Genomic DNA, 26,493 nt, shown 5'->3' with positions numbered 1-26,493 from the left:
ATTAGTGTACAAATCTGTGTGTGAATGTATGCTTTTAATTCTCTTGGGTATATACCTAGGAGTGGAATTGCTGGGTCACATGGTGACTCTATGTTTAACTTTTTGAGGAACTGCCAAACTGCTTCCCAAAGCAGCTGCACTAGTTCACGCTCCCACCAACAGTGTATGAGGGTTCTAATTTCTCCACATTCTCACCAACACTTATTATTGGGTAAGAAGCAGGGGTTTGATTTGCAGTTCCCTAAGGATTAAAGATGTTGAGCATCTTTTTATGTGCTTATTAGTCATTTGTATATCTTCTTTAGAGAAATGGCTATTTTGGCCATTTTAAAATTGGATTTTTTGTCTTTCCATTGTTAAATTTTAAGAGTTCTTTGTATATTCTGGCTACTAGTCCCTTATGAACAACAGTTATTTTGTATATCAAATGATATAGTGGCTGTGAGAGCTTTATAAACTGCAAGAGACATCGCAAATTAAACGAAGGCTCTGACGAACAGGGAAAGCACAGAAGCCAGCGGTTCTACGCTGGTGGTCGAGTCCCGGGGCCTCCCAGACACAACCCGCGTCTCAGCCGGCGCGCACAGTGTTCCCACCCCCCGGCGCCCCGCCCCCCGCCCTTTGACCCGTGCCGTTTCCGGTTGGAGACGTGGCTCGAGGCCGCCATCTTGGCAAGAGGCGAAGCGGCCGGCTCTCCTGTCAGGGGGGCAGCAGGTCCGGAGCGGCCGGTGCTCCCCTTCCCCCGACCCCAGCCCTAGCTGCAGTGGCGCCGGAGCGCGGGTGCGCCCCACCACCGCCGTCGCCATGGTAAGACCCGGGCCGGGCCCAACTCCCGGTTCCCGGCCTTGCTCGACCGCTCTCCCTGCTGCCGGCCTGTGCTGGGGCCAGAGGAGCCCCGCCCCGAGGGCCTGGAGCTGGGCGCTTCCCCGGGGCTCTGGGAGCAGGGTGGCCTTCCGCACCCTGTGCCCGACCTCCCGGGAGATCCGAGGGACCTGACTCCAGTCCCTCTGTGGTCGCGCCCACACCCCTCCCCCGCAACCAGCTGGGCACTCTCCTCTGCCGGGACCCGGGCCCTAAAACGGGCCCAGGGTTGTTGCTCTGCAAGAACCTCTTAGTGATGTCCCTTGGACCGCACGCTGTGGACCTGGGCGCTAGTGTCCAGCAGGTTCCGTGGGCACCTAGGCGCAGCAAGCTGGGCCTCTCGAGGGTTCTCTTCCTTCTGTAATCACCTCACCTCTCATCCCCGGTGTTCCGTAGGCCGTTGAAGTTTGAAATCTAAACCCATTAGTGTTCAGGACTTTTTCTTTAGTTTGTTTGAAGAGGACAAATAGAGGAAGGTTCGAAAGGAGACATAGAACAGGAAGGAGTACCTTCTGACACTAATTTGTCACTAATTTGTCGGACCCAAGTGTCCCAGAAACCTGCCACCTACTTCTGTAGATCTTAGGTGGGTCCATTTGTCAGTGTGATTGAGTATACGCTGTGTATAAGAGCATTGGGAAAATGTGAGCCGAGTTATCGATATCACAGGCTTTCTGTCTTCAGGGAGCTTGTCGTTCAGGTGAAGTGAAATGTGGATGTGGCATATCGTAATCAGTTATCTCACAGGAGGGAGGAGGGGTTTATACTCTGGGACCTGTTACTTGCCTTCAGTTGCATTATCTTTGTGTTCTCATCTATTGTCAAAATTAACGTGGGTGCGAGATGGGACAAAACAGTGCTCACTCCACTACATCTTGCTTTCTCACGACGATTTGTGGATATTTATGAAGTAGGAGAAATTTTGTGGTTCCAGACAAGCTAGTAATTTTTTTAAGTGCACTTTATGCCCTTCAGTCTTTTGAAGGACGTTCTTTTTTTTAAATTCTCTTTTTGTCAATAGATTATTAATTTGATTTCAAGCATCTTCCTACACACTTCAGAGATGACAGTATAATTTGGTGCCAATCATTAAGTTCTGTTCACGACCTTTTTAGATGAGAACTTGGATGGTGGGGGGGGGGGCCTTCATGCTTGGGCTTTAAACCACTGAAAGGTTTTCTTCAGCTTCAGGCATATAAATTGCATCAAGTAGGTTTACCTCATAAAACTTTTATGTTGGACATAAAATTTCCCAAAACTCCTTTCTTCGTTTCCACTAGGAGGCTTAGTATTTGGGTTGTGATTTTTAAACTACTTCCTTTATACATCCTGGATGTACCTGTACTGCATTTCAGAGTATAGTGTAATATTAAAAGCAAAATTAAAGTCTTGTATTATATAAATGAAATGTAGGTTAATCTTTACAAAAACCTTGTTTGTTGAAAAGTTCTTGGAACCTCATACTATTTTTTTTCCTAGTATGATTTTTAATTCATAGATAACCAGAGGGGTGGTAGAGCCCTAGGTGTTGAGTGATAAATATAAAAATATAAATTTTGCATATTATTTGGACATGTGTGCATATACATACAGTTGTGTCATGTTTAAATATGCATATGTTTCTGAATTACTTGGGACTTGGCATGATCCAGATACCTACAGATTTGTGTACTCTGGAGAACAACTTATCTCAGTACATTCTATAAGACATTATTAAGTATTTTTCTGTGTAATGTTTTCAGGTTCTGTTCCTTTACAAAGAGATCCCTGGACAAAGAAAGGTCCAAATAGGGTAACATTTTGTAAGATTTCTTGGATCTAAAAGTTGTATCCAAACTTCTGAAAGTTAATTTTTCCTCAACATTTTTCAAACATGTGGGAAAGTTGAAAGAGCTTTACAGTGAACACTCCATGTAACCAACAGCTAGATTCTGTAATTGACATTTCACTATTCTTGCTTTATCACACACGTAATGATCCATTCATCCCTGTAGCCATCTTTTTTTTCAAATGTGCTTTAGGGTAAGTTGTAGATATCAGTATGTAAATGTTGATTTTTGAAAAATAAATTTCCTTTAGCTTTAGTTACTGAAGTTGGCGCAAAGTGTCCTACACTACAAAGTCCTCCTAGAGAAATAAATGAACAAATGGAAAAACAAATGGCCTATGGTGACTTTGTTATAAAATGAAGTACAAAAAAAAGCATCTTTTGATTGATCTTTTTTTCTAGCTTTCTGCAAATTAATGAGAACATGTTCTTATTTTCTTAACACTTGTCAGATATCATTATAGTCAGTTCTTTTTCTTAGTAAACTTATATTTGAATGAACTTGATATTAAGTCTCATGGTTAACCCTAATCTGTAAAATCTTTATTTATATCTACAGAGTGCTGTTCTCTTCTTTTTTATTTATTTATTTATTTATTTATTTATTTATGGCTGTGTTGTGTCTTCGTTTCTGTGCGAGGGCTTTCTCTAGTTGTGGCAAGCGGGGGCCACTCTTCATCGCGGTGCGCGGGCCTCTCACTATCGTGGCCTCTCTTGTTGCGGAGCACAGGCTCCAGACGCGCAGGCTCAGTAATTGTGGCTCACGGGCCCAGCTGCTCCACGGCATGTGGGATCTTCCCAGACCAGGGCTCGAACCCGTGTCCCCTGCATTGACAGGCGGATTCTTAACCACTGCACCACCAGGGAAGCCCCCTGTTCTCTTCTTATTTATTAAGTATAGGCAATGAGTAAATTTACTGTAGTGATCACATTAAATATAAATGATCACAATATGTTCAGTTCCCAAGAGTCATTAGTTAGTAGGAAGCTAGATTTGGGTTTGTATGGCTGGTCTACACATGATGGGGGCAGGGGGAGACTGAATCCTACACAGTAATAACAGTTCCCAGTTAGGGAGTTATTATTGTTTTGGTTTTTCTTTTTTCTTTTTCTTTTTCATATACAATACAGCATCTGCACAGCTATTGTATTCTTTATGTATTTTTTTTGATTGTTGTTTGAGAGGAGAGCAAAGAATGAAAATGATTTTCTTGGGTTTCTTTTGACTTACCGTCTTATTTATTCTCCAAATAGAAGGTACACTGCAGAAACTGAGAACAATGTCCTTTTATTTTTATACTCTACAGGTTTTTGTTTTAGAACAGAAACTTGTGATGAGCTTAAAACTCTCACTGAGTAACTTCAGGTTTTGGTTTTGTATGTGCTCTGTATTTTATTGTAATCTTCCCCCGATTTGATTTTATCTGTAATCACCTCATGCATACAAGAAAGACGAAATGGTCCTCTATGACAGTTGTAGAAGCTGGCCTTAATATGATCATGAATTATTATATATATCATCATTACAGTGAATTACGAGGAACAAAGTGACTGGCTAATTCTGGAAGTGAGGAATACTGAAGCATTTAGAGGTTCAAGGAAGTCCTTGACTTTTTTCTTTAGGGAATTATACGTATTTATGCTGAATTACTACCTGTTATGCTTGGACCTCTATCACTAGTGGGGGTGAAGGGATGATATGGCAGCTGTCTGACACACGTATACTATACACACACATGATTTGTTTTGGTTAGGCAGTTTGCCTTCTGGCAGCTTAATATTAATGTATGGTTCCAAAGTATTGATAGTGGGACTTCCCTGGTGGTCCAGTGGTAAGAATCCGCCTTCCAATGCAGGGGATGTGGGTTCGATCCCTAGTCAGGGAGCTACGATCCCACATGCCACAGGGCAACTAAGCCCATGTGCCGCAACTACTGACCTCATGCACCTCAAGTAGAGAGTCTGCATGCCACAAATTACAGAGCCCATGAGCCGTGGAACCCACGGGCCACAAGTACAGAACCCAGGCACACTGGAGCCCGTGCCACAACTAGAGAGAGAAAACCCATACGCCACAACTAGAGAGAAGCCTGTGCACCAATAAAAAACCCAAAAAAACCAAAGTATTGATAGTTACCACTGGAGCAGTGGGTGTGAAATGGAGGTATTGCACATTTTCTGTTGCTGTAAAGTTTTCAGATGCTTACACTTATAGAATCTTAAAGATGCAAAGGCACTTTCACATAAACTAACCTCTATTTTCACATAAACTAACCTCTTTTATTTTATTTTATTTATTTTTAAAATTAATTTATTTTTGGCTGCCTTTTTAAAAATTTTTTTTTATTTTTTATTTTTAAATTTATTTATTTATGGCTGTGTTGGGTCTTCATTTCTGTGCGAGGGCTTTCTCTAGTTGTGGCAAGTGGGGGCCACTCTTCATCGCGGTGCGCAGGCCTTTCACTGTCGTGGCCTCTCTTATTGCGGAGCACAGGCTCCAGATGCGCAGGCTCAGTAGTTGTGGCTCACGGGCCCAGTTGGTCCGCGGCATGTGGGATCTTCCCAGACCAGGGCTCAAACCCGTGTCTCCTGCATTAGCAGGCAGATTCTCAACCACTGCGCCACCAGGGAAGCCCTATTTTTGGCTGCCTTTTGTCTTCGTTGCAGCGCGCGGGCTTTCTCTAGTTGTGGCAAGGAGGGGCTACTCTTCATCGCAGTGCGTGGGCTTCTCATTGCAGTGGCTTCTCTTGTTCCGGAGCGCAGGCTCTAGGGCACGCAGGCTCAGTAGTTGTGGCTCGCGGGCTCTAGAGCACAGGCTCAGTAGTTGTGGCGCACAGGCTTAGTTGCTCCGTGGCATGTGGGATCTTCCCGGACCAGGGATCGAACCCATGTCCCCTGCATTGGCAGGCAGATTCTTAACCGCTGTTCCACCAGGGAAGTCCCTAACCTCTATTTTAGGGATATTTCAAGAAACAATTAAGTGACATCCAAGGTAACGTAATTAGTGGCAGAGGCAGAACAGAAACCTAATTCTCCAGGTTTCTTTACTCAAGGAACTTTTTGATCCATGTAGTTAAAGCTGGGTAGGAGAATGTTGTTATTTAATCCAAAAACAAATGACAATATATTCAAAGCATTTTAAGTATTATTAAGAGAAAAGTTGTCTGACAAAGTGTAACCTAATGGGAAATTTTATTTTGTTTTTTTAAACAGTCCTGAAGAGATCATCTACGTAACTTCTGGACCCTCAGTTTTTGTATCTATAAATCGATCAAGGGCTCTTGAAAGTTTGGTTGAGGTCTAAATGCTCTTTTCCAAAAATGTAAAAAACAAGTAAAATAACTGTATAGAGAATCAAACTTATTCACTCTTCCCCAAAGAAAATCAGATCAAATTACAGTAGGAAAAATTAACCTACCTTTTAGTATAAACTATTTTTTAATAATTGGTAAACATTTATGTGAAGGGAAGCTTAATTATTTAAAGGCATTTAAGATGAATGTTAATTTAGGATAGGTTAAATTTATCTTGTTTCGAGCTAACGATACCTTCCAGCCATGTTAATAACTGTGTTATTAACATGGGTAACAGTGAATAGAAACCTGTGTCAGCTTTGTGGATCCTGTGATTGTGGTGTCTTGGGTGTTTTGAGGTTTAGAGCCATGCTTAGTGTTGGGCACTTTGGTCCTAGTTTGGGAACCTTATTCTGCTTATATCTGGATAGTGGAATGTCTCAAGAGAGTCCCAGAGTTCTCCTGCTTGGGACCTACTATTTTATCCTACTGTTTCTTCATCTTTACATACTCAAATTCCCTGATTCATCAAAGCATAATTTAAATGCTTTTTCTTCCATCAAGTCATCAGTGATCTTGTGAGCTAGAAGTAATTTCTTCCTCTGAATTCCTATAGTGCATTACTTAACACACTCTGCCTAGTATTAGTTATTTATGTTTGTGTCTTATCCCTATTAGCCTCCTGCTGCCTTTTTTTTTTTTGAGTTATAATTGACATATAGCATATTACTTTCACGTGTACAACATAATAATTTGATATTTGTATGTATTGTGAAATGATCACCAAAATAAGTCTAGGTAACATTCATCACTATACATAGTTACAAAAAAAGTTATTTTTTTTGGGTGCGAACTTTTGAGATCTTACTAGATTTCTTAAGAGAAGAATGCCAGTCTTACTGATTTCCTCATAGTATTCCCAGAGAGCATCTAGTGTGTATAGTAGGTGTCCAATAAATAATTATTTAGTTAATTCTTATAATAATACTGCTAAAATGGAGATTGCCACTGCCTATAATTAGCCTTTGACCATGCCCAATCAATAAAGCAAAGTGGGTGAATTGCCGCTCTACATAGCGTACACCTTTCTGGTTACAGGTTGCCTTTAATTTCCCTTTCATGTTGCCTTGATGTTAATTTTTACCTAAACTCTATCCGTATGATATGGAGGTGTTTTAAATTCCAGCTGCCTAAGAACTACCCTGAAACATACAAACAGGCTTCTTACTGTTTCTAACAGGCTTATTATTATTAGGTATGTTAGACATGGGCTTTGTATTAAATCAGCATATTTATGTAGGTCTGAAGGTTTGGTCTGAGCAGTCCTTTCTCTGAGTAGACTTTTGACTTCAAGTGTTTAAATTGTGCTGTGCTTAGTATCTTTACTGTGGCTTATTCTGTTTCTTCAAAACCTCATAAAATTCTAAGGTGGGGTACCATACTTCTTAGGACTGTGGTTCTCGGCCCTTTTTTTTTTTTTTTTTTTTTGGTGAGGAGCGCTTCTATAAGTATTAAATTTATGATGTGTTCCTATTTATTAGTAATATTTCTCACTGCATAAAGTGATTCTCTATGGGTCATTTGAGAATTACTACTCTAGAGGATCTATGAATTCTCTGACATAATATGTAAAATTTTGTGGGGAGTCTATTTGCATTATTTGAGTATTAAAATATTGCCAAACCCATAAAGGTAAAAGTCCATTGCCTTGAAGTGACAAATTTTTTAATGACATGCATTTCTTGGCAAGTTTATTATTAATAATGGTGCTGTTTTACATTGTGTGTGTGTTTTACGTTTACATATTTTGTGGCATAAGTTGTATAGCTTTGGCTTACAGTTTTATTACACTCATTTGGTCCTCATAATAGCTTGTGAGGTAGTCAGATGATGCTCCATTTTCTGAGGAAACTGAAGCTAAGAGAGATTGAAGCGTAACTTAAGTCAGACAGATAGTAAATAGAAGAACAAAAACTAGGATCCAAATCGTCTCACTTCCAGTCATTTAATTTTCCTGGTATATTAACTTGGTTCTTCGCAAATTTAGAACACTATTTCTAATTCACATAGTCTTTGGGAGAAGGAGAAACCAATGTGAGGTGATCCTAAATATAAGGGAATACCTCATTTACCTGATGAGAATATTAAGAAGAAAAGCTTTTCAGAATATAAAACTTTTAGGACTATAGCACAAATAGTTAAAAATATGTTCTTAAAGTATTTAATAATTTACTTATACATACTGTTTAAAGTTACATAAATACGATTTTTAATTGAGAAATAATTCCTTTTTTCTGTTCTTATGTTCATGAAACAGTTTATCCAAATTCTTCACAAGCATCATCATCATCACTAGGTCTTCTTTTTGAATTACCAGTTTTTTAGAACTTTTATACGTTGAGTTTTTTGATATTTGACACTTTTCGAATTCATATATTGATACTTTTGGAAATTTTAACCCATTTGTATAACATTATGACAGTTGATTTTCACCAAACTTATGTGGTCATCATTTCATGATGTATGTAAGTCAAATCATTATGCTGTACATGTTAAACTTTTACAGTGCTGTATGTCAATTACATTTCAATAAAACTAGAAGAAAACAATGAAATTAAAGACATGGACTCACTGGGACTTCCCCAGCGGTCCAGTGGTTAAGACTCTGCCTTCCAATGCAGAAGGTATGGGTTCAGTCCCTGGTTGGGGAACTAAGATCCCATATGCCGTGGGGTGTGGCCAAAAACTTAAAAAAAAAAAAAAAAAGACATGGAATCACCATGATGTATACTTAAAATATCTCACATTTTTATATGTTAATTTTACCTCAGTAAAGCTGAATTAAATAAAATTCTGTGGCCAACAACAACAAAATAGTAAAGTTAAAGACATGAGGTGGGAGATTTCCTTTGAAAAGAATGGGTCATAACCTTGTTGCATTTTTATTCTTTTTCTGGGATCCTTTACTCCCCTCAGTATATCTTCTTGCCTCATGCCTGGGTGGTAGCAGAAACCTCCCAAGTTGGTGATGGTGAAAGATACATTTCTTAAGTACAAAACTGTTTATTTAAAAAAAACCAAACTATTTATTTAAAAAATCATAAATATTTTGGAGAAAGTGACTGTTTTGGGACTTTTAAGCTAGCTTATTTGCCACTCTTGAAGTAACCAACTGTAATTTTATACTCTATACCTCTCTGTATGTTTTTAAAGTATTTTCTTATCTTTTTAAAAGGATATAACTTACAAAACAAGATTCTTCCTAAGAGTATTTATTTATGCTGTAGAACTACTTTCTTTTTTTTAACTTTTTAATTCTATACAACGTAACTTTATGCTGGAATAATTAAGGTAAGTTTCAATATAGAGTCTATAGACTCAGAAACATAAAATTGTATAACTCCCTTAAATGAGCTTCTTTCTAAACTTGCAGTTGTTATTTGGGAAATAGAGCAGTTGATAGCATTATTCTTGAGATTTCACATGAGAAAATTTGCCTGATGTTCATTGGAAGCAAATCAATCAGTAAAAATACAAATCTGTTTGGTAGAGGGAAATTATTTGTGCAGGATATAGATCAAACACTTTCTCAGTATAAATTGTTTTTACGTAGCTGCATGGAAATAAGCGTGATGGTAATTATCTCCCAAATACCCTAATGTCCTATCCTTGATGAATAAGGACATTGTGTTCTCCTATAATTATTATAAAACTGTCTATAATTATTATAAAACTGTATTGCTGTTTTGAAACTATAAGAATATTTATTCAAATTGACTAACTTGTTTTTTCTTCAAGCTGCTCACCTGTAGAGGACAGGTTTCTGTAAAGCTGAGAAGCCTGACCAGTAAGATGTTGATATTTCAGAGGTTGTATCCTAGGATTGAGGCTTCCAAAATGTGTAAATAGTCATTTTGTTACTTGTCCTTGTGAACTTTTGGGTTCCTGTACTGAAGAGACTATTAACACTGTACTTAATATTCTTACTACTCTGCTAATGGCATTTGGTCTTATCTTCTTTGATGCTTTATTCATTTTGTTTAATGAAATGCCAGACTGAAAAAAAGACTGTTAGTCTTGATCATTGCCCAGTGTCAAAACCTGTGTGAAACATTGAGTCTTTTAGTTTTTCATTTTACAGATTGTTTGCATGTCTGGAGGTAAGATAGTGTGGGATGGGAAGGTTAATCAAAGAGCAGAAGATAAATTTAGACTCACTAGATTGGTTCCATATTCTAGGTAAAAATGAAAGGAAAGGTCAGGGGCCTTGTATAAATCTTCAGTCTGCCTGATCAGACCTCCCTTTTGGCTGTGGAGATCTCTATTCTCTCTAGAAAAAGTTTAAGCTCTTCTTTATGGGTCTGCCAAAGCAGAGAGCAACCCAGTTTTGAGTCACAGGGGATCCATTCATAATGTATGTGTAGACCTAGAAAAAATTATTTCTTTACTAAGTTTTTCTCTAGGTATGTTATTGAAAAACAGGAGTAATAGCTTCATTTCCCTCTACTTTAGCTTTGTCTTATGAATGACATACTATAATTAAAAGAGCAATGAAGTAGAGTTTGAAAGTCAGCATTCTAATAGTAGTCACATCACTAAATAACTGAGTGTACCATTCTACAGAAGATCTGAGGATGTTGAGAAAACACATGTAAAGAAATAATTAATTAGTACTTATTTATATGTTCCCGGCAGGTGCTGTTGGCAGCAGCAGTCTGCACAAAAGCAGGAAAGGCTATTGTTTCTCGACAGTTTGTAGAGATGACCCGAACTCGGATTGAGGGCTTGTTAGCAGCTTTTCCAAAGCTCATGAACACTGGAAAACAACACACATTTGTTGAAACAGAGAGTGTCAGATATGTTTACCAGCCTATGGAGAAATTGTACATGGTACTGATCACTACCAAAAACAGCAACATCTTAGAAGATCTGGAGACCCTAAGGCTCTTCTCAAGAGTGGTAAGAATCCTGTAATATCGGGTTACAGTTTTTGTTTTTAAATTTTTTGTGTAAAACTGTTTTTCCCCCAAAGCAGCTGATGCTTATCAGTTTGCATGTTCTATGCCCCCAGCCCTCATCCCAGCATCTTACTACTACAGCTCCTATTCATTCAGCAGACACTTACTGGGTATCCTAGACTGTAAGTATTACTAAGGAGAATATGAGAACTGCCCTTTTGTTTCCCATTTCTCTAGCAGTTACTCTAACCTGCCTTTGTGGTTCTGACACTTGTTTGGCCATATTTTTAGATAATATTCTTCAGGTAAGATTTGTTGATGTAGCCACACACATACAAAGACTTTATGCCACAGACTTGCTTAAAATACAGAGTAGCAGAAGGAGCTAATAAAGGGATTTAGGCTTATTGAAATTTGTGTATTTTAAAGGATAAGAACTGGAAAACAAAACTGCTGATAAATTCTAAGTCTTTCTTTTCCATTGCTCTCCATGATTAGATTCCTGAATATTGCCGAGCCTTAGAAGAGAATGAAATATCTGAGCACTGTTTTGATTTGATTTTTGCATTTGATGAAATTGTTGCCCTGGGATACCGGGAGAATGTTAACCTGGCACAGATCAGAACCTTCACAGAAATGGATTCTCATGAGGAGAAGGTGTTCAGAGCAGTCAGAGAGGTAAATAGGGTCTTCTCTGGTGCTGCTAGTTTGTATATCTTTCTTTTAGGCTTCATTATCTGATTTTCCCTTTTTTATTTGCTAGTCTAGTCTGTACTCAAAGCTACATCCAAGTATGTATCTTCTTGTAGACTCAAGAACGTGAAGCCAAGGCTGAGATGCGGCGTAAAGCAAAAGAATTACAACAGGCCCGAAGAGATGCAGAGAGACAGGGCAAAAAAGCACCAGGATTTGGGGGATTTGGAAGCTCCACAGTGTCTGGAGGTAGCACAGCTGCTATGATCACAGAGACCATCATTGAAACTGATAAACCAAAAGTGGCACCTGCACCAGCCAGGTATAATCCAGTGTATCACCCAGAATGCAATCCTATAATGACAGATGAAGGCTGTATGTGTGTATCTCAGAGTGATATCTGATTTTTAGGCAAACTGGAAATAACGAGTGACTTGATGAAGTAAGATGTAATATTAAATTTGGCTGCATAATATGGGGATAAAGGAGAAATCTGAATGTGGTGTTTTTCCTTTTGTGTAAAAGAGAGTTCTTTTACAAATTATAACATGATCTCAATTTCCTATGAGAGTTGCCTTATTTTGGGAGAAGAGGGGATATTTAACTGTTTAAGGAACATGTATTTTTAATCTAGTGTTCATGAATGGATTTAAGGGAGAATCTGAACTACCTGAAATTATGTGAAAAAGTTTGTTTGCACACAGGTATATTTATCTGGATAGAAGGTACAAAGTTTTCGTCAGATCACACATGCTTATGAAAGTATACCTTTGGTCTTTGGGTACTTGAAGCTTATATGGGTTTTTTTGTTTTGTTTTGTTTTTTTGTTTTGTTTCTGGCTGTGCCCCTGTGGCATACGTGATCTTAGTCCCCGACCAGGGATGAAGCCGTGGCCCCTGCAGTGGAAGCACAGAGTCCTAACCACTGGACCACCAGGGAATTCCTGAAGCTTACATGTTAATTGTGACCCAGCTGTCAGTTCGGGCAGGGAATAGTCTAGTTGTCCACTAAACACTAGGAAGCTTGTGTTTTTTCCTTGAGGTATTCACATTCCTCTTAAAGAACAGCTTCAAGGAAAGCTTCAGTGATAGAGAATTATTAATTAGTTTTTAACTTTTTTAATCATGTGTGTATTTTTGTGTGTATGTGTGTGTTCTTCCACTTAGGCCTTCAGGCCCTAGCAAGGCTTTGAAACTGGGAGCCAAAGGAAAGGAAGTAGATAACTTTGTTGACAAATTGAAATCTGAAGGTGAAACTATCATGTCCTCCAGTACGGGCAAGCGTACCTCTGAAGCAACCAAAGTGCATGCTCCACCCATTAATATGGAGAGGTAAGTAGTAACTCTTTCAGTAAGAACAGACCACAGAGTGTTAAAAAAAAATTATCTCAATGCACTGTAAATTCTTTTTGTGTCTTAATTTTTCCAGATTTAAAACACTTAAAGAGTATATTCTAAACAAGGTCCTACTGTATAGCACAGGGAACTATATTGAATATCCTGTGATAAACCATAATGGAAAAGAATATGAAAAAGAATATATATATGTATAACTGAGTCACTTTACTGTACAGCAATTAAGCACAACGTTGTAAATCAGCTATACTTAAATAAAATTTTTTTTAAAAAAGTACATTCTAGGTATTAACATGAGGTCTCTCCCCCTCCCCCCTTTAAACATGACTGGGGGCTCTCAGCCATCTGTTTTCTATTAAGTTTAGAACTTACCTTTCTATCAACTGTGTGGTGGCTAAATTAAACAAAAATAACTTTTCTTTGTGCCTAGTGTGTACTTTGTCTCTTAAAATGGAGTGGAATTAGAGGGCTAGAGCTATGATTAGCACTGTACTATATTTTGGCATGTCTTTTTCTAATTAATTTTTTTTTAGTTTTAATTTTAATTAATTTATTTTTGGTTGCATTGGGTCTTCATTGCTGCGCGCAGACTTCCTCTAGTTGTGTTGAGTGGGGGCTACTCTTCGTTTGCGTGCGTGGGCTTCTCATTGTGGTGGCTTCTCTTGTTGTGGAGCATGAGCTCTAGGCGCCCGGGCTTCAGTATTTGTGGCACATGGGCTCAGTAGTTGTGGCTCGCAGACTCTAGATTGCAGGCTCAGTAGTTGTGGCACATGGGCTTAGTTGCTCCGTGGCATGTGGGATCTTCCCGGACTAGGGCTTGAACCCGTGTCCCCTGCATTGGCAGGCGGATTCTCAACCACTGCGCCACCAGGGAAATCCTTCTAATTAAGTTTTAAGGAGGACAAAATATATAAATATCTTTAGTAGCAAATAATGTATTATCTTTTGCCTTTTAAGTATTTGAACCCAGTATAGAATATTTTGATTTGTCTCTTATCTCAGGACTTGTGGTACTGGTTGGTAACATTTTTAAGTGGTAGTTATCAAGTTCACATATTCATGACTCAGATTTCTTGTTTTGAAGCCCAGACCTTCTACTGTTACTGATGGTTTTGAGGTCAAGTGAAAGATGAGTCTGGGAGGATACCTCTGTCAGGTGTGCATAAAAGAGGAGTATGTTGTATGTCTTCTTCTGTATGAAATGAACAGGGTTACGTCGGGGTAAATCTCTTTAATCACTAAAGCTCCTGTGCTATTCCTAGTAGTTGCTTTGAGGGAGACAGAGGCTTGACACTATTTTAATAAGATGTTGGAGACCATCATGTACTAGAGAGGACTTGAGACTTTTTTCTGAATGATGAAGTACTTCTTGAGCATGGAGCAAATGCTTGTGAAGGTAAATGAGACCCTGCATTGTCATAAGACACATTTCTCTGTGGTCTTGAGTCTCATGCCTTTGTTTCTGGGAAGTCTTAGAGGTTAGAACAGAACAAAGTAGGATGCCAGAATAGTGTTTTTAAGCCTCTGCAGTTCACCCAGCTAAAAATAGTTTTAGTAAGGAATATGGATAGATTGTACTTAGTAATTGCCCATAGCAGTAGCACCTTTTATTTTACTTATTTTGAAAACTAGATTATACATTCATGTAGTTCAAAATTCAAAAGGTTCAAAGGGTATTGAACTAAAACTTCTTCCTCCCGCCCAGCCATGCAGGTTTCTCTTTTTGGAGGCAACTAGTATTCACTAGGTTTTTTTTAATTTTTAAAAAATTTTAAAAAATTTAAAGTTTTTTGGCGATGCCTCATGGCATGCAGGATCTTAGTTCCCCGACCAGGGATTGAACTCGCACCCCTGCGGTGGAAGCACGGAGTCTTAACCACTTGGATGCTGGGGAAGTCTCAGTATTAACTAGTTTTTGTGTGAATCTTCCAAGAGGGATAGTCTATGTATAGATGAATAAAAACATGGTATAATTTCTGTATTTCTCCTTTTTATACATTAGTGGTGGCATACTAGATACATTTTCCAATTGCTTTTTTCACTTAACTATTTTGAAGACAAGAATTTCCTTATTTGAAGCTATAGAGACATGACATCCAAATGCAGTACCTTACCCTAGACTGGATCTTGTACTACTATAAGGGGCATTATTAGGTCAACTGACAAAATTGGCATATGAATGGTAGATTAAAGTATTGTATCAATGTAAATTTATGAAGTTAATAACAGTACTGTGGTTATGTGAAAGAATATCCTGTTCTTACAAAATGCACTCTGAAAATGTTTAGGGGTAAAGGGCCATGATGTATATATTCTACCTGTAAATGGTTCAGGGAAAAAAGTAAAATATATTTATATAGAGACAGTGTGCAAATGATAAAACAAATGGGATAAAATGTTAACAATACATAAAAAGGGTATACATGTATTTCTGTTATAATTTTAATTTTTTAATTTTTGAAATTTTTTTCAAATAAAAAGCTTTTTCAATTGTTCCTCTTTATTTTTTTCTAATTGCCCAGTATTCGTTTTTGTGGATATACTTTTATGTATTTAAGTAGTCCCCCTATTGACGGACATTTGTTTCTAAACTTTTGCTATTACAAACAATTCTTCAGTGAATAACTTACTACATTGTTTTGCACAGGTGAGAATTTATCTGTAGGATGAGGATTTGCTGAACCAAAGGGTGTAATGCTTTTATTTTATTTTATTTTATTTTATTTTATTTTATTTTATTTTATTTTTTAGGGATAAAGGTTTTTTCTTTTTTTAATTGAAGTATAATTGATTTATAATGTTACGCTAATTTCTGCTGTACAGCAACGTGACTCAGTTATGCATACATATATATAATATATACACATTCTTTTTAATTTTTATTTATTTATTTTAAATTTTATTTGTTTATTTTTGGCTGCATTGGGTCTTCATTGCTGTGCACAGGCTTTCTCTAGCTGCAGCGAGCGGGGGCTACTCTTCGTTGTGTGGTGTGCGGGCTTCTCATTGCAGTGGCTTCTCTTGTTGCAGAGCCCAGCTCTAGGCACGTGGGCTTCAGTAGTTGTGGCATGCAGGCTCAGTAGTTGTGGCGCACGGGCTTAGTTGCTCCGCGGCATGTGGGATCTTCCCGGACCACGGCTCGAACCTGTATCCCCTGCGTTGGCAGACAGATTCTTAACCACTGTGCCACCAGGGAAGTCCCCACATTATTTTTTTTTTTTTTAATTTTTTATTTATTTATTTATTTTTTTAATTTATTTTTTGGCTGTGTTGGGTCTTCGTTTCTGTGCGAGGGCTTTCTCTAGTTGTGGCAAGTGGGGGCCACTCTTCATCGCAGTGCACGGGCCTCTCACTATCGCGGCCTCTCTTGTTACGGAGCACAGGCTCCAGACACGCAGGCTCAGCAGTTGTGGCTCACGGGCCTAGTTGCTCCGCGGCATGTGGGATCTTCCCAGACCAGGGCTCGAACCCGTGTCCCCCGCATTAGCAGGCAGATTCTCAACCACTGCGCCACCAGGGAAGCCCCCCACATTATTTTTTAATATTCTTTTCCATTATGGTTTATCCCAGGAGATTGGATATAGTTTCTTGTGCTATACAGTAGGTCCTTGTTGTTTATCCATTCTAAATGTGATAGTTTATATAATGCTTTAAATTTTGATACACATGGCTGCAGCACCTTTAAATAAGTTGCTGATGGCTAATCACCATTAAACCCTGGAGAAAGGGAGTTCTGGTTTTTACCTGTCTGAGCAGATTTATCATTCTTTTTCTACAGTGTGCACATGAAGATTGAGGAAAAGATCACACTAACCTGTGGACGAGATGGAGGATTACAGAATATGGAGTTGCATGGCATGATCATGCTTAGGATCTCAGATGATAAATTTGGCCGAATTCGTCTTCATGTGGAAAATGAAGACAAGAAAGGGGTGCAGCTACAGGTGTGTAGAGGCTTTTGATAAGGGAGTATTAAGGCTTTTGTCTACCTAACACAGTCTTTCTCAACTGGAGTTCCTTGTGTGAACCATAGAACACAGAAGATTATTTAACTTTATATAACTAGTGCCATTCTAGATGCATAGGAAAGAAGTTAATTTATTACCTACAGTGGAAGCCTTGAATTGATAAATGCCTTCCCAAGCCAGTTGGGAATGATTGACAGCAGCTGTAGTAGTATGGCCTTTTAATACTGGAATTGAGTGAAAGGTCATTTTGAAATCTAATAAATGACTTCATACTCACTAACAAAGGTACAAAGAGATGCATATTTGTTACTATTATGCAAAGAGTAAATTCATTTAGGATATTGCTTGAAATATAATTTAAAAAACAAAGTTTTAAAACTTAATAGGGTGGTATTTTATTTTTAAATTTATTTATTTTATTTTATTTTTGGCTGCATTGAGTCTTCGTTGCTTTACACAGGCTTTCTCTAGTTGCAGTGAGTGGGGCTACTCTGTTGTGGTGCGTGGGCTTCTCATTGAGATGGCTTCTTTTGTTGCAGAGCATGGGCTCTAGGTGCCTGAACTTCAGTAGTTGTGGCATGCGGGCTCAGTAGTGGTGGCTCATGGGCTCTAGGGCGCAGTCTCAGTAATTGTGGCTCACGGGCTTAGTTGCTCCACAGCATGTGGGATCTTCCTGGACCAGGGCTCGAACCCGTGTCCCCTGCATTGGCAGGCGGATTCTTAACGACTGCGCCACCAGGGAAGCCCAGGAGGTATTTTATTAAAACAGGTTATGACACTAAGTTTACTCATGCTGCTACTATATAAACTGCCAGTGCTTGTTTTGTTAGCTGAAGGGCAATATCTAATTGTATATTTGAAAAGTACCTAAAATTCTTAAAAATGAATATGTATGTTCCACCTACCTGGCTATGTAAGAGACCTTCTTTATATTATTACAGTTGTTCTTGTTACAGTTTATTTAGATGGTTGATCTTATATCTCTTGTCACAAGAACAAAGCCTTTTCAGCGAAGAAAGTGGTTTTGTCTACTTTTTATTCCACTCATAACCAGCGCACAGTTGTCTTTTGGAAGTAGTACTTATATTATTTGACAGTAGCTTTGCTGGCTCGTAAAGTCTATGTAATCTGCTCTCCAAAAGTTACTTCTTTTTCCTTTTTTCTCCTAATGTGACTTCTTTTAAAAAGATCAGTCCATCTTAGTTGGCCTGAGTTTGCACAACTTTAGCTCTCTAGGCAAAATTGCAACTAAACTTTCCACAGAGCTTTTCCCCTCTCCTGTCTCCTTAGTATAAGGCCAGGACTGTTATGTGACCCAGCCAGCTGATCAACGTCTGACCCTAGTCTTCTATTTGGCAAGCTTAGCCTCACCATCAGGCTGCTCCCTATGAAGTATTTTTGTAAAGGACTTGGTTAATGGTCTTTTAACTTTCTCAGTTACAAAGTTACTAACTTGTTACTTACAAACAAAATGGCTTAGAGTTGAAATTACTTTATTACTATTTTTTAAATGTCTTAAATCTTTAAAAGTCTTTGAAGAAAGGAAATCTTTCTTCAAAATCAAAAATAATTGGAATTTTTTAGGCACCCTGTTTTAGATGTTTAGATTACGGGCCATGTAAGACCAAAAGGAATTTATTTCCTGTCTTATAATGTCTGAACCTCAGAAGTTTTCTTTCCCTTCTCATTTCAGACCCATCCAAATGTGGATAAAAAACTTTTCACTGCAGAATCTCTAATTGGCTTGAAGAACCCAGAGAAGTCATTTCCAGTCAGTAGTGACGTTGGGGTGCTAAAGTGGAGACTACAAACCACAGAGGAGTCTTTTATTCCACTGACAAGTAAGTGCCTCTGCCCAATCCTACTAAGCTAGACTGCACTGAGAACTAGAAATAGCCCTGGCTTGTACATTCTTCATTGCCACAATTCTTTTTGACAAAATGACCTTTCAAAATGGGCTCAGTGCTATATTTAGTGTATTTTGGTAATAAGTAGCTTAAATTTTAAATACCTTTAATTTTGAAACCATTATTTTTAGTAGTTTACACTAGGATGTTTAAGGCCTGCAGTTGTCAGTTTTGATTTGCCATCTTAACTTTCCTCCATTCTTTTTCTAATGTTCTAATATACCTGCTTTGCTTTTCTCTTCAGTTAATTGCTGGCCCTCAGAAAGTGGAAATGGTTGTGATGTCAACATAGAGTATGAGCTACAAGAAGATAATTTAGAACTGAATGATGTGGTTATCACCATCCCACTCCCGTAAGTACCCCACATAATCATTTTTTCTATAGTGAGCTTTTAGAACTAGTCTTTTGGAACTCGTTTTGGAGGCAGCACTTAGCTGGCTATCCATTCTAAGATACTTGTTTCTCATAAAGGCCAGTTGTGAAAGAAGCCAGGTACAAAAGGCTGCATACTTACTATATGATGCCACTTATAAGACATTGTGAAAATGTATTACTCTTGGAACAGAAATCAAGCATTTGATTGCAAAGAGAAGAAGCATTTGATCGCAGAGGAGCACAAAGGAACTTTTGGAGATGATGGAAATGTTATATGACTTGATTGTAATGGTGCTTACAAGATACATTTGTCAATGCATGGAGCTGTACACTTTTAAAGGAGTGGATATTACTGATTTTAAAGCCAAACAAGCAAAGCTGGTTATAGTTCTAGAGCTGTGTTTTCAGATATTGGTCTTCAGATTGTTCATGTAGTAATGAAGGTTTCCAGAAGGAGGAGCCAATTCTCAGTCAGACTTTCTCTGCTTTGTTTTGCAACTCTTAAAGGAATTGAGTCTGTCAGACTGAATTTTTCTTTTTCACTTTGTTCTCTAAATTTTCAACTAAAGATGAGATTATGTTTTCAAGGGTACTATTCTTGCTGAAACAAGATATCTGCATTAGTTTCAGTAAATTTTCTAACAGCTTTATTGAGGTATAGTTGACATGTGATAAACTACACGTATTTAAATTATAAAGTTTGATAAGTTTTGGCATGTATGCACCATCATCACAGTTAAGATAACAAAACTATGCATCACCCCCGAAGTTTAGTTCCGGTAAGTTTTTTTTTTTTTTTTAATTTATTTATTTATTTATTTATTTATGGCTGTGTTGGGTCTTCGTTTCTGTGCGAGGGCTTTCTCTAGTTGTGGCAAGTGGGGGCCACTCTTCATCGCGGTGCGTGGGCCTCTCACTATCGCGGCCTCTCTTGTTGCGGAGCACAGGCTCCAGACGCGCAGGCTCAGTAATTGTGGCTCACGGGCCCAGTTGGTCCGCGGCATGTGGGATCTTCCCAGACCAGGGCTCGAACCTGTGTCCCCTGCATTGGCAGGCAGATTCTCAACCACTGCGCCACCAGGGAAGCCCCTCCGGTAAGTTTTTGATGTGTGCTTAAATGGCCTACTTTCTAGGATCATCTGGAAATACTCTTACTTTAAGTTTATCTCCTCACTAGCATTTCTAGTGACTGAACCATTATTATTTCACCATTGAATCCCTGCTTCTCTCCTCTGCCTTTCAGCACCCCCATGATTAAGTACAGGGCTTAATTATGAATACCCAGTAAGTGAATTCTTAGTGTGTCTATACTATTAAATTTCTCAGTTATTATTACAGAGAAAATGGTTCTAATTTAATCTGTAGTTTTGTTCAAATTAATTTTAATTTAATTAAAATTAAATTAATTTAATTAATTTTTATTTGTAGTTTGATTCAGGCCTTTATATGGCCAGGTCTGGTTTTAGTCATTCTTATTTCCATTTTTTAAAATATGCTTTATTACCAATATCCCCTTTAATGGGCTAATCATCTTATTCTTCACAGCTTGGTTATTATTTCAGAACAATAGATGGCTGCCTTGAACCATTGTGAGACTTGGGCGTTGGTGGCAGGTGTAGGTTTTATTTTGTCAAGATTTATTTTACTAGACTATTTTTAGGATGCCACAAGTTTTAGGCCTCTCCATTTACCCTGTAATTGTGGTTATGGTGGTTTCCTGCGTCTTAGTTCAACTTTGCAGTAGTCTCCAGAAGAGACCCTTAGACAGCATTTTACCCTATTGTCTGGAACTGATCAAATTAGAGGATCTCAGAATCAGAATTGGAACAAGGGCAAAGGGAAGAAACATATATACAACTGGGACCATAAAATTGATAGGGAAGAGTTAATTGTGTTATATCACCCTTAAAGTTTTCTTTGTCTCCCTTATTTACCCTGCCTTTAATGCAAACATTGGATGTCACTGCTGAATTAAAAGATGGTAAATTTAGAGTGTGTAGGAGTAGCTGGCACTGCCTGTCAGCCGTGTGCAGGGATGCACAGTGCGTCCTGACTAGCCCTGGTTCTCCTGCAGACTAAGGACAACTATGTAATATCTCTCTTTCCCATCACGTTCACATTTTGCCCAGGGGTAATTGTGCTTTCACTTATCAAATAAAGTTCAGTTACTGGATTATAAATCAAATAAACCCACTGGCATCAACTACAATAAGTTTTAAAACCTTCTAAAATCTTTTAAAAACATCCTCTCAAAGGTCCAGATTCATCTCCATTCTAAATAACCACATAATGGTGTTTAAGTTCTCCCCCACGGTTATTATCAACCTGTTTTTCCCCTCATTGGCATCTTTGAAGAGAGCTACACTATGTTAAAATTCCATCATGACAAGGCAGCAAACCATTAGTGCAGTATTTTGGGAAATACATCCCACTTTACACATTTGTCAGTCTCAGTCCTCTGCCAGCTCCAGATCTAGTCCATAAGTTGGAGCAGCCCAGGACTATGTTTGCCCATTACTTATGGTTGCATATATCTGTACCTACAAAAGGAATGAATGAGACCCTTGGCCAAGGTAAGGGTCCTTGAAGTTATCAGGGAGTCTAATTTTTTCTAGGACTATATAAAAGTGGGCAGAATTTGAGGAGCATAATCAAATTTGGGGCTGGTTTTCCTTGGCATAGTTCTTCTAGCTCTGGACAGCTAACTTGACACGGATGTTTCTTGTGACAGATCTGGTGTCGGCGCACCGGTGATTGGTGAGATTGATGGCGAATATCGACATGACAGTCGACGAAATACCTTGGAGTGGTGCCTGCCAGTGATTGATGCCAAAAATAAGAGTGGCAGCCTTGAGTTCAGCATTGCTGGGCAGCCCAATGATTTCTTCCCTGTTCAAGTCTCCTTCATCTCCAAAAAAAATTACTGTAACATACAGGTACCCTTGTTTAATAGAGAACTTATATGCGGAAAGTGGTAGGACAGATACCTGATAGGCAACATGACTTCATGGTCAGAGCAGAAATCAGAAAAGCTGATGTCCCCCGTGGATTCCATTGCTGCCTCATTGTATAATCTTCGTCAGTTCTTCACCTGCTTTATCTCAGTTTTCCTCTCTAGATCAAACGAAGTAAAGAAACCGAAAATGACTACATATAAAAGTACTTATGGGTTGTGCAAGCCTCATATCTCTTAGTTGCCTGTTTTTTTTAATAATCTCATGTATCTTAAAATCCATTTGCCAAAACACTCAACACATGACTTAGTAATGCCTTCTGTATTGTCCCTTGGTTTGATCCCAAGGAATGAAAGAAAGTTTATTTGGAAGACAAAATTACTGCCAAAAAAGGTGATTCTAATACAAATGGATACAGTTTTTGTGTTCTTTTATGTCACAGCTTCCCTTCATTAATACGGATAATCATAAGCCAGTTCTGTTGTAAACCTTGTCCTTAAGGTAGGCAGGCAAAGCAGGGGAAATCTGTGAACTGTTTATTTATTTATTTATTTATTCATGCATTCATTCATTCATTGCGTGCCATGCGTCTTGTGGGATCTTAGTTTCCCGACCAGGGATTGAACCCAGGCCCATGGCAGTGAAAGCGCTGAGTGCTAACTACTGGACCGCCACGGATTTCCCTGTGAACTGTCCTTCAGATCATTATTTTTAACTCGTTGTTCTTCCAGCTTTCAAATTGCATTATAAGCACCGAGTTTATACTGTTATCTTCCCCTCTGACTTGTTGATTTGCTTGTTATTCTGGTTATCTTCCCAGATGGTCTCTGTCTCTCCTGAAAGTGCTTGGGAAGTTATAGTTTCATCTGCTGGATGATTCCAAAGAGCAGTTCCCCCTCCCTCCCTCTCTCCCTCTCTCCCTCCCTCCCTCCCCCCCATTTCAGTTATTGGCTTAACCCCGTCAGTATTGGGAGCACATTGTTGAACCCAAGACATTTTCCTGTTACTGACCATTTGAAGAACAGGACAGTATAATTGCTTTGTCAGAACCTCACTAGAAAATGTGAATCAATGGTTTAAGTTTTGTGTTGGTGCCATTATGTGCACCATTGTTACAGGTAGTTCATTAAATTGGACATCTGTTATTATTAATAAAGAGAAATCTCAGCACTTCCCTGGTGGTGCAATGGTTAGGACTCTGAACTCCCAATGCAGGGGGCCCGGGTTTGATCCCTGGTCGGGGAACTATATCCCGCACGCATGCCACAACTAAGAGTTCGCATGCCACAACTAAGGAGCCCGCCTGCCACAACTAAATACCCAGCGCAACCAAATAAATAAATACTAAAAAAAAAAAGTACGTTTAAATAAAAAATAAATAAAAAGAAATCTCATTAGAAGGACCCAGCCATATCTAGAAAATGAATATGATAGAACAACTTAGACTGAGTGCAAATTAAACAAATAATGTTGAATTGTTAGAATGTTGCATTTTGGATCAAAATGTTAATTGATCATCCTGATAGAATGTCTATGACTTTCATAGGTTTTATAGGGCAGAGCCTGGGCAGTGGCCACTCATTCTGGACCTTTTACTTAATATTAATACCACTCTACATGTCATCCCAACAGTTGTCTTTTCTGTCTAGAGAGCGGATTAATCATGTTGGTAGGGAAGAATGATACTGTGAGCTGCAGTTGTGAATTGAACTTTTTTAGTATTTCTGAGTTACTTTTAATACTGCTTTAGGGGATTTGATCTGTTCTGTACTGAGAATTTAGCCAGCACCTTAAAGACCTGCTGTCCTTCTGCTTTACCTTACTCTTTGTTTGTTTTCCTAGGTTACCAAAGTGACCCAGGTAGATGGAAACAGCCCTGTAAGGTTTTCCACAGAGACCACTTTCCTAGTGGATAAGTATGAAATTCTGTAATACCAAGAAGAGGGAACCGAAAAGGAAAATTTTCAAATTAATAAAGAAGAAGCCAACAGTGGCTGAAGAGTTTTGTCCAAACCTGCAAGCCATTGGAGACCCTTTTTTTCAAATACAGTGCACGATTCTCTGAGCGCAAGGACCCTCAACTCACCCTCAGTGTTTCAGTGTCACAGAGACATTCTCTGGCAAAGAAATGACACAAACATAAAGGGAAAGGCTGCTGATTTCTTTGGCAGATTTTACTGGCCAGCAGGAAAGCAAGCTCTCCAGAGAATGCCCCCAGTTAAACACTTTGTCCCCCATCACCTAAGTTGTTTTTTATTTTAATCCCTAAATATATTTCATACTTTGTTTTTAAAAAGTTTTCTCTGCAGAAGGTTTTAATCTTTCATACTCCTTTCCTTTACCTTCAGTTTTTTTCTTTCTATATATCCAATCCAGCACTGAGATCATCTGCATATAGGCACTGTATTTGGCACTCCGGGAACAGGTTGATCTAATCCATTCTTGATTTCTGGACTATGCAGGTGAACTGCTTGAGGGGTAGGGGGTCTAGAAGTTAAAAGATAAGGATGTCTTATGTCCTTTTCCTATATCTATTCATCCCTCCATTCCTTTGCCAGGCTGTTTTCCTTGCAGGGTTGTTGCTCTGGTTTAGAACACTAGTGTGAATCCCACTTGTGTCAATATTAAAGACAGCTGAGAAGCAGCTTTCAAATGGTATAGCCCCCACTTCAAGGTGTCTGGGAGGAGAATGGTCATGTCCAGTTAGGGATTTCACACCCACAGGTAATCATGTCTGCTGCTGGTGCTACCCAGCCTTCCATTCTCCATATTTTGGGTACTTCAGCTAAAACATGATAGCTAATGGTCTTTGTAATCCATTCACATTCCTGAGATTCACCACCTCCCTCTTCCTGAATGTTCTCTATGTCATCAGTTTTTTCCTTTCTATCAGACATGAGGTTATGATTTTGGAGGCTGTAGGTTCAGTGAGTCTTTGTGCCAATCCCATTGGTCCTGAACTATCAAGGAGCCTCCATTTTCACCACCAAGTTTTTAGCATTTCAAGATCCAGCTGATTATATCGCTGTGTAGGCATTGATATACTCCATTCTAGCCTGCCCAGCATTTTTTCAGCAGCCTTTCTGTTCCTGTGTCTGAAATCCTTCCTTTTTCTCCCCTAAGCCTTTTCTGTTTAGTGTCATCATGTAATGGTTGTTTCTCCGCCCCATCTCATCCATTACTTCTTCAATGGAGAAGACTACATCAGCCAGCCCAGCGTTGGCTTTTAACCCAGTATTGCACTGGGAGTTGGTGGAGTTGCTGCCAGGCTGCAGCCACAGACAGGGGGAAGAGACAGATGACAGTAGATGACCTCCTGCACTTTCAGCTGGTTGGAGAGTACGACTCCCACTCTGAACAACATCTGGCCTTCCCTGCAAAGAGTGTACTGTAATTGAAGCAGAGCAGTCACACACAAATGGCCATGGATGGAATTGTTTGCCAAAGAAATTTCTGGCCTTTCCCTTTCCCTTAACTGCATCAGGGAAGAATCCTTATCTCTAGCTTGGTTTCCACATAAGGTTTTTTTGAAGAAGGGGACTGGAACAAAAAATCTGTCATGTAGTTAAGTAGACAAGAAATCTTATTAATTCAGTTTTGTTTGAGAGTTGCTTGTCCATATGATTTTTTTAAAGTGAAGTTTAGTTTCACAAAAACTTTTTTTTCTAAAATTACTTTTGGGGTAATATTTAAAATGAGAGAAGTTTTGTAACCCTGTAAAATACATAGGGAATATAACATTCCAGTGTACACAAAGAAGGCAAATTCTTTAATCAAATAAAAAGTATTATAAAATGAATGTTTTTTAGACTGTTGACTCTCTCATACTTTGGTGTCTTCAGAATGCTGTAACAGGATCTAAGATTAAAAATTAATGATATGTTTCTTTAAGAGGAAATAATCTCTATCTGAGAGTATTCATTGCCTTTTCTCCCTATTACAGGTATTGTGTCTTCTTGTGTATTTTTCTACATTTGAGCATATACACATACACATGCACTCCTGACAGTGTAGCTTTTGAATTTGATGCCACTTACGGGCTTTTGATCTTAATTTTGTCAGGGCCAGTTGTAGAGTCAGAAAAATGAGGATTCATCTTTAAAGAATAACCATAGTTGGAGCATTCTCTTCCCCATTAGACAAACAGTGGTAAGTAAGTGATGCAGGCATGAGTGATGAAGGCCTTCCTTGGAAGTTGATAATTCCCTCAGAAAAGGCTTCTTCCTTCCTTTCTTTTTATTTAACTTGAAAAACTTTTTAATGTCACCAAATTGGAAGGCAAATCGCTGATGAATAGTAA

The 26,493-nt window shown here is 38.8% G+C and overlaps 1 protein-coding gene across 2 annotated transcripts; it reads left to right on the top strand.

Annotated features, from left to right (window-relative positions):
* The first annotated feature begins 640 nt into the window (after positions 1-640).
* On the top strand, positions 641-25,992 carry ARCN1 (archain 1). Of its 2 annotated transcripts, XM_082411105.1 has the most exons (11): positions 641-807; positions 9,781-9,883; positions 10,678-10,941; positions 11,439-11,618; positions 11,750-11,955; positions 12,800-12,964; positions 16,767-16,932; positions 18,650-18,797; positions 19,108-19,216; positions 21,971-22,175; positions 24,036-25,992. In XM_082411105.1, exons 3-11 carry the CDS (start codon positions 10,744-10,746, stop codon positions 24,123-24,125), a joined length of 1,467 nt encoding a protein of 488 aa, XP_082267231.1. In that variant the 5' UTR covers positions 641-807; positions 9,781-9,883; positions 10,678-10,743; the 3' UTR covers positions 24,126-25,992. The 2 variants fall into 2 exon arrangements, with proteins under 2 accessions (XP_082267231.1, XP_082267232.1); XM_082411106.1 differs by lacking the exon at positions 9,781-9,883 and having other exon boundaries at positions 642-807.
* The last annotated feature ends 501 nt before the right edge of the window (positions 25,993-26,493 follow it).

This window comes from Balaenoptera physalus (assembly GCF_965194825.1).
Source record: "Balaenoptera physalus genome assembly, chromosome: 10".
In the NCBI taxonomy this organism is placed as follows: Eukaryota; Metazoa; Chordata; class Mammalia; order Artiodactyla; family Balaenopteridae; genus Balaenoptera; species Balaenoptera physalus.
Note: the sequence above shows the minus strand (reverse complement) of the source record. Positions and strands in the feature narration are given on the sequence as shown.

Excerpts from the sequence above, each read along its gene's own strand:
- ARCN1 (XM_082411106.1), top strand. Across the intron at positions 11,956-12,799 it reads GTGGCACCTGCACCAGCCAG|GCCTTCAGGCCCTAGCAAGG; the intron begins GTATAATCCAGT and ends TCTTCCACTTAG. Across the intron at positions 12,965-16,766 it reads CCACCCATTAATATGGAGAG|TGTGCACATGAAGATTGAGG; the intron begins GTAAGTAGTAAC and ends CTTTTTCTACAG.